Source organism: Monopterus albus, unplaced genomic scaffold, assembly GCF_001952655.1.
Source record: "Monopterus albus unplaced genomic scaffold, M_albus_1.0 scaffold418.1, whole genome shotgun sequence".
In the NCBI taxonomy this organism is placed as follows: Eukaryota; Metazoa; Chordata; class Actinopteri; order Synbranchiformes; family Synbranchidae; genus Monopterus; species Monopterus albus.
Window position 1 is genome coordinate 153,103 of NW_018128298.1, and position 8,923 is coordinate 162,025.

The 8,923-nt window shown below is 43.7% G+C and overlaps 1 protein-coding gene across 1 annotated transcript in view; it reads right to left on the bottom strand.

Moving 5' to 3' along the window:
- Nucleotides 1-8,923, bottom strand: part of LOC109951905 (F-box/WD repeat-containing protein 7-like) — an 18,561-nt gene that overhangs the window by 7,293 nt on the left and 2,345 nt on the right. Inside the window, exons 2-7 of the mRNA XM_020586663.1 lie at nucleotides 7,901-7,983; nucleotides 7,523-7,658; nucleotides 6,671-6,805; nucleotides 6,145-6,268; nucleotides 3,421-3,557; nucleotides 3,177-3,310 (exon numbers count right to left, since the gene is read on the bottom strand). Coding sequence (XP_020442319.1) covers nucleotides 3,177-3,310; nucleotides 3,421-3,557; nucleotides 6,145-6,268; nucleotides 6,671-6,805; nucleotides 7,523-7,658; nucleotides 7,901-7,983 — 749 coding nt within the window. The remainder of the gene's footprint in view (nucleotides 1-3,176; nucleotides 3,311-3,420; nucleotides 3,558-6,144; nucleotides 6,269-6,670; nucleotides 6,806-7,522; nucleotides 7,659-7,900; nucleotides 7,984-8,923) is intronic.

The following is an 8,923-nucleotide window of genomic DNA, read 5'->3' on the forward strand; positions in this document are numbered from 1 at the left end:
CTGGAGGGACTATGTCTCTCGGCTGGCCTGGGAACGCCTCAGCATTCCCCCGGAGGAGCTGGAGGAAGTGTCTGGAGAGAGGGAGGTCTGGGCATCTCTGCTTAGACTGCTGCCCCCGTGACCCGGTCCCGGATAAGTGGAGGAAAATGGATGGATGGATGGATGGATGGATGGGGGGGACTTGTACACAAATCAGTGTGTACACACCTGCCTACAATGACAGAAATCACCTTCAGGTAAAATGGATTTGATCTGCACTTTTGAGTTTTCATTTTGATTCTGTTGCTGATTTTCCATTTTTTTCCACTTAGAAATTCACAGTCTTCTTCTGGGAAACGATCGCTTTCCATACAACTCACATTCCGAGTTTGTGTGTGTGTCAATATTTGCTCCACGTTCACAGCTGCCCCTGAAGGACGCACACAGAAAAAGAGACAGAATGTGGTTTCACCTTGAAGGTGTTGCAATGGTGGTTGCCACGACAACAGAGCACAACTTTGCCTTGGCAACTTGTTGCCAAGGCTGCAGAGACAGATACTGCAGCTACCACTGTTACTGTATGATTATCTGCAGCTCGTACACAGTGGGTGAGCAGTGAGGCTGTCATCACATCCTGCTAATAAAGACCATTTGAACGGCTTTGAATTTGACATGGGCTCAAGAGAAAACACACACCTTTTCACAGGGTTATCTTTCTATAGGCGTGAGGACACTCAGTGACATTACACTGACCAAGCTGCCTTTTGAAAACAGCCTCACATTTTTCCTGAAGAAGAAACACGTTTTAGTAGTTTGTGGACAAAGGAGGTCTGCGGCTCAGACCAATGCTAAACCGGATTCACACACAATACGATGTGGGATTTGTGGAAAATAACAGAAAAAAAAATCACCGGCTGCATCTTTTAACCCTCAAACGGCTCTTTCGGGTACGAGGACCAGCCAAAATGTCCTCACAATGAAGGTATCAAACAAATATTTGTCCACACAACCAAGGACACGTACTGAACATTCCTGCAGGCTACAGCTGTGGGCGTGTGTGCTTTTCTTTCTGCAGGGAGCATGAAGACGCTCCCTATGATACTACTACACACACTAATGGGCAGGTCTAGACGGAGGCCAGAGCAGGTGTGTTCGCTTCAAGAATGCTCTACCGATACCAGGCACTGAATCATTGACTGTGTGTGGCTTTTGGGGCAAAAAGAAGAAGCTGACAGAGGCAACATTATAGTCGTACAGGAATAAAGTACATGTCAGTCCCTGTTTCCAGTGCTTTAAATACAGATCATATCTTTGTCTTAAGGCAGAGGTTAATTTCTCCAAACAGTTTATTTTGCTGACGTGGGAGGAGCCGTTTCAGGTGTATCTGGTCCGAGACGAAAAGTCCCATTCGTTTCCTCATAGACTATGACTCACATCTGGGGCACCTCTACAGCTTGGATAGGCATGAAACTCCCCCAGTTTATATGACCAGCCCAAATGACTAACAGCTGTGTTTAAAAAAAAACTACACAAGTACACAAAGGAATTTCCAAGAGCCAATCCCAGCTGACACAGGGTGAGAGGCGGGGTCCACCCTGGACAGGTCGCCAGTCTATCACAGGACTGACATGTAGACAAACACCCACACTCACTCTTAGGGGCAACTTAGAGTCAGCAGTCAACCTAAGCTGCAGGTCTTTGGACTGAGGGAGAAAGCCAGAGAACCCACGTAGGCACAGGGAGAACATGCAGACTCCACACAGAAAGGGACTGGGAACCAGCAAGAACCCGGAACCTTGCTGCTGTGAGGCGATGGCGCTAACCACTGCGCCACCTGTTATTAAAATTTGCACCTCTGGCCAACCAAGCTGGAGCATTATGGTTATTTAGTCCTGTCTGCCAAAACATCATTTCTCACAAAGTTGAAATTACATAGGCAAATTTCAAGCTATTTCTTTAATCAATAGTCAGCCATGTTAAGAATCAATAATCGGTTAATCTGAACTATTTATGAAATACATTTTTCCCTAATAAAATAGTTTTATGTAAAATCAGAGTCAATACTTGTTCTGACACACACAATTTGATTAACGTCCCTTGATGAAATAATTCCAACTTGTGGCCGTAACATAAACTTATGTGAGTATTACACTGTGTGTAGAAGATACCTCTTTTTTAAACCAGATTCAGTATTGATCCTGTTCATGCTGTAGTCTAACAACACTGTACTAGTGTTTGTTTAATGTTAAACTAATATTTGAACAGGATGAGTAAAGACAGGACGGGGGGTGCGACTACAAACGCACATAAAGTGCATGCTAACAGGAAGCCTGAGGTGAACTGTCTCTTTACTTTTAACACATAGGTTGTCGATTGAAACAGAGCTGCTGTTTGAACAGCATCCCAATGACACACCCTGACTAACACAACTGGTCCACCTTCCTCTAGTTTATTCTATTCTATTCTACTGCATTCTTGTCTGTTCAGATGCATAAGCTTCATCGTATCCAATCGGGTCATGCTGACCTACATAAATGCCTCCATTGTGTTTTATTATAATCCGGTTAAGGTTAAAGGCAGAGTGACTTTCAAGTGTACCACACACAGGTTCACTAGTGTCCTGGAAGCACTTGGTGTAACTGACGCACACAGAGACGGCTACAGACACGCTGGAAAAAGGAAAACTACAGTCCAAAACTACGATAAATAGTAGACAATGAGGGAATTAATGGCCACACTGCACCCACTGTATCCAACCCATGGTAAAACACAGCAGATGAAAACTACACACACTTTAAAAAGGAGAGCATGTTCAGTAGGACAGACGTAAGAGCTCAGATCATGTGGTTTAACTGTTTTTACCTGATGTATTTCTCTATTTTGGTGGAGTTCTGGTTGGAACTAGTGAGCTGTCATTGTTTTGGTAGAGTCAGTGGAGCCATTTACACACCTAGCTCAAAAAAAAAAAAAAGACGAAGCATAAAAATATGTTTCAGGTCGCAGCTATGTGCATAAAGCGCGAGTGACACGTGCTCTGTAATGCCCCTGCACATGAATAAAACAAACAAAACTCCCTTTTTGCTATTGTACTCTGGTAACACACACACTAATGTGGTGGCAGCTGAAGCAGCAGAACATCATAATATGCTTAATCAATACGTCTGTGCTGACACAAAGACACACACACACACACACACACACACACACAGCAGCCCACCTTGCCGGTGACAGCTGACCACACTTTGAGTGTGTTGTCATCCGAGCCGCTGACAATCAGGTCGCCACTGAACTGGAGACACGTGATCACATGATCGTCGTGACCTTTCAATACCTAAGGACAGAGACAGCAGGATTATTAACACTCAGTCCATGTTTACATATCAAATACTGGCCGGCCATGTGAGCATGTACGTGACTATGTGTGAGCGTGTTACTGTGTACCATGGGCTCCCGTGTGTCTCCCTTCCTCCAGTTGTGTTCGATGCAGTGCTGTCTGATGTAGGCCGATTTCCACGGACTGACCGCCACACCTGGCCTCACACACTTCCTGCGACGAGGTGATATGCACTCAGATATACCTGGGGACAGGACGAGAGCCAGAGACAGAATATGCTAATTAGAGCTGCAATAACTAATTAATTTAACAACTTGCTGAATGACAGAAAACTAACCTGCAACAATTTTGATCATTGGATAAAACATTACCTTAAATTCCAGTATTTAATACTCAGATTATAACTGACCAATGTAGTTGTAAGCACATGTATATTAATGTCCTGTAGAGTTTTTGTCAATGTTTATAACATTAGTTTAACTGCCATGTAAGCTAGCTTTAGCTGCTGTACTTTCATCGCCATCGGGTAAGCTAACAGCAGCTAATGTGTCCATGCAAGCTGACATTACCCGCTACAAATCGTCATCAGGTAAGCTAACAGCAGCTAATGTGGCCAAGGAGCTGACATTACCCGCTACAAATCGTCATCAGGTAAGCTAACAGCAGCTAATGTGTCCATGCAAGCTGACATTACCCGCTACAAATCGTCATCAGGTAAGCTAACAGCAGCTAATGTGTCCATGCAAGCTGACATTACCCGCTACAAATCGTCATCAGGTAAGCTAACAGCAGCTAATGTGTCCATGCAAGCTGACATTACCCGCTACAAATCGTCATCAGGTAAGCTAACAGCAGCTAATGTGTCCATGCAAGCTGACATTACCCGCTACAAATCGTCATCAGGTAAGCTAACAGCAGCTAATGTGTCCATGCAAGCGGACATTACCCGCTACAAATCATTATCAGGTAAGCTAACAGCAGCTAATGTGTCCATGCAAGTTGACATTACTGTACCTGCTACAAATCGTCATCAGGTAAGCTAACAGCAGCTAATGTCTCCATGCAAGCTGACATTACCTGCTACAAATCGTCATCAGGTAAGCTAACAGCAGCTAATGTGTCCATGCAAGTTGACATTACTGTACCTGCTACAAATCGTCATCAGGTAAGCTAACAGCAGCTAACCAACCACAGTTTACAATAACATTAAGCTAATGACTCTTAAATAATGTGGTATAAACAACACCGACTACATACAGTAGCGGTAGTAGCTGTAATGTTAGCTAATATAAGTTTAGTTTAGTGACCATAATGTAGGTGTAGCATCTGCTGTGGTTTTACTCATACAACTTAACTACTAGCTTCCTTAACATGAAACTGGCATCCTGCTAGTGCAGCTTAGCTGCTTTTATATTCTCACTGAGTTCTCATTAATGCCAAGACAGATCCCACTGGTACTACAGGGGTGTAGGGCAAATACAAATTAGCCTTATTTATAAAGCCATGAGCTGTGGTTGATGCCGGCTTCAGTAGGACGGCTGTGGCACGGTGCTAATGCAAGGTAGCCTCATTGGTATGGCCACTGAACGCTGGCAGTGAATCTCAGCTGACTGGCAGAAAGCCCAGAGAGCAAGACACACACAGAGTCACTGCGCTGAATGGAGGAGCAGTGTCTGGCATTATGAAGCCGTATCTGCACGTTGCACTCATGTTAGAAAACACTAGACACCCACTGAGGTCACGTCTCTATTTGTATTCCATTTCTCCTGTGAAAACACACCTACAGAATACCTGCTCAGGTACAACATGATAAACTGTCACTGTCAGGACAGTGGGCCATGTGCCAAAGAAAAACACCCCAAACGGAGAGTGAAGAGGAGGAAAAGGAAGGAGGCAGCCCTGTGCAGGTCACGTTATTTTACAGTTAAAGGATAAGTCTGGAGTTACACAGCAGGTATTTGACAATATAACAATCCCACAAAAACCCAAAACCAACAATGATACATGTGTCTAGAGTCTAATAAAACCCATGAACCCACACTGTAGATAATTCTGACCCAGTCCCACACACCGTTCTGCTGCCACAAATACTCACTAGAGGCTTAATGTGGATTCATCCGCCACTGAAAATAGTCCCCAAGAAACACTGATTCCTCCTGTTTGAGTGATGTTTGCTAAAAATGTCAGTCCAAATATTTCTAGTCATCACTTAATCTATACAGTGTGATCCATAAGAGGCACAAACTAATGTTTAAATAACATTTAAGATGCGTTTTTCCTATAAAATAATGCACTAAATGTTTCAGCACTGCCAGGACTTAAATCCAGTAGAGAAATCTCTAAATGTCTTTATCATAGTACAACCTAATGTTATGTGTTTGACCCCAAAAGATATTTGGCCTTCAAACGCATCATGTGTAATTTCTGTCTATCTAAGGAATGAAATGAATGAAACTTGTCCTCAAATCACTAAACCCACTCTGAAGACATGGCCGTGGCGTCCTCAGTGCACTGAGGAGGAGGAGGAAAAGGGAGGAAGCAGCGCTGCTCACTTAATGGTATAAAATCATGACCACAATTCTGGCGTCTGTACTTAAATGATGGTATTTGGTGGTAAATGCATGATGGTATTTCTCTGACATAAAAACATCTCTACCTTCTCATTATACAACTGAGAAAAAAAAACTTCAGACATTAAATTTAGGTTTAAAACAGGTGAACAATCGCCCAAAGGAAAATATAAAACAAAGAAAGAAATGAAAGCAAGAAACCTCATCAACAAAAGCTGAAGTACCTTGTGGGCTGTGTGTTTAGAGGGTGTTGGCGTTTACCTTCCTCGCGGCACTTCTCCCTCCACAGCAGGTTGTCTTCAGCCAGGATTCTCCAGTATCTGCAGGTCTGAGCAGCCTGCAGCAGGTCCCTGGGAGCCAGGAAGGTCAGCACGTACAGAGCCAACTGGAAACACACGAACCAACACAGGTTTAAACGGCTTCTGCAGGTTGTGCCAAGTCAAACTGAAGATTTTAGGATGTTTTTAAGACCAGTTCTGCAATTTAAGACCTACTTCACACCCACAGTGACAAAAAGTGAACGATATAAAGAAAAATCAGTCAAGTGTTTATGTTGATTATCAACTTAGTTCACAGGGAATTTTTGGCCTCTGATATTTTTAATCTACAGTCCACATTTTAAGAATTTGAGACATAAAATTCAGACTGGATTTAAGACTTTTAATGACCCGTGAGGCCCTGTTAAAATACTGCTCTACTGGTTTATGCCGTTACTCTAGATGCAAAGCTACGGCCACACTTTGCGACATCTACGTGGATTTGAGGCACGTGTTTTATGAGGTTATACCTCTTTGGGCAACAAGGATATGAAGTCCCTCTGGAACTGGGGCTCGATGACCTGCATCATGTGCTTCACCTGACTGGTCTCACACCTGTCGATCAGCTCGTCCAGAGCCAACAGCCTCTCAGGACCGCTCCACGTCTGCAGGGGGGAAAGAGGGGATGACGGGATGGAAGAGTGTGAGAAGGAAACAGTAAAGGAGAAACCGTGGTGAACAGGGACGCGGTGGCACAGGACGAGCTGGCAAAGTTATTTATTCAGTCTATCTCAGTGTGTATCTGAGTACATTTAGTAGTTTGTACAGTTTGTGTTTCTTTTTCTGTTTAATTATAAGTGGTCTTATTTGTGTGCATCAGTTTTTACATGCAACTTTTAAATTGTGTGGTGCGTTCAGTGCATCCTCCCATTTCTACGTGTCTTTGTCTCTACGTCTGAAATGGTTTCAACTTCTTACTCAAGCTACAAAAAAGAGATCCATGTTTTTCTTTTGAATGTATGTGAATGTGTGTCTGTTTATTGGTTACATAAGAACAGCTGGGAGGCAGAAGTGTTCTGTGTTATGTACGAGACTCACACACACACACACTTTAGCAGAGTGTGGCACATACAGACATGTGGATGCACATGTCCTGGCAAATAACTCACTAAATTCAGCAAGTATCTCTAGTGAGATGTTCTATAATGGGGGGGAATGATCAGCTAATTAATATTTAACAGAAGTTGTAATGAGTCCATCCTTTACTTTTACTTTTCTGTGCTTTTGGAAAAGCTAAACACTCGTCTCCACCACTTCAGAGTGCAACGAGGAAAAATGCATCAACTGTTAATTTAGTACAAAATGTATATATGTGTTTAGACCTGGAAGGTGTGAAGCCATTCCTGCAGGCCAGAAGGTGGTGGGCCCAAGGTGACCCGCCGCCGCTGAGCCGAATGCCCATTGGCCAGCCGCAGGTCGCCAAATGTGGTGGGCGTGGCCTGGACCAAACTGGACGGACTGGGGTGAGAGAGACACAGACAGGTTAGCGTGTGCACCAGTTAGCATTTCCAGGGTAGTGTGGAGGAGGTGGGTGAGGTTGATGCCAAGACTATTTCAATTATCGTGTTAATAGTTACCTTCTTTAAACGTGAACTAGAAGCATCACTTCACCTGAACGTTTTCACTTTATTTAAACTCAGAGTGATGGTTGGACTTTTTTTGTGAAACTTGCTTCTGAAAGTCCAGGAAATGTGTGTTACCTGAGGTACCCGCTGCCTTTGCAGTGCTTCTTCCCTGAAGGGAATGGTCGCCCATCTGGGCCATGATCCAACTTCCTCTTCATCTGGTGTTTGAAAGACAAAAAACAGAGAAACCGTGAGAGAGAGCAACACCGCGTCACTCGTATCCATGCATAAGTTGTTAGCTAGCCGAACAGTTTTGACCAAGCCCCTGGGGAATGGCGTTGGGCTATGAAGTAAATCCAGCATAGTGGTCAAACCACGTTACTACAATTTCTGTTGATCATGTGACACAAACTGGCTCAAAAAGCATTTTTCCCCCTAGACAATTACTGGAAAAGGAGGCGGCTGTAAAATAGTGACTACATTTTCCCAGGCGTCACAACCCCTGTGAAATGACTTGTTATTAAAATTAGATCCACTGGGTCCAGTCAAGCCGTGGGATACTTTTTCATCCCATTCATGTGTGCGTGGAGCTAACAGGAAGTCAGGTGGCTTGAGACCAGTGCACATGCTCTATGGGCCCAGAAACAACAACATTACTGCAGTCAGTGAGATAAAGGCTAACTGCTTCCAGCCGCCGCTACAGCAGCATCTCTGTTGATCGAGTATAAAATGACGAGATGGACGGGTCGGCCATTTTCAGTTGGTTAGGCCAAAAAACTAAAATCTTCTAATGTACCGTTACAGTTTACAATGACAAAGAGCAAAGAAAGTTTCTCATTTGAGAAGCTAGAACCATAAAATACTATGATTACCAACATAGTTGCCTGTTATTATCATTATATTTAAGACATGACATTAAAGTTCATGCATTAATGTGACTTGTGGAGGAAAAGCAAGAAAAGTTCCTGAGATCCTGCAAATGCTTGTGGGTTTCTGCAGCGGTCAGGAAGGGCCGACAAAGATGTTGCCGAGTCCATGTGAAAGAAGAGATGCAGATGCACTGCAGCCCTCTGTGCAACAACAAAAACACTGAAAATTCCTGCACTGTTAAGTAACACAAACGCAGCAACCCGGAGGTCTGAATCAGCCCCGTATCTC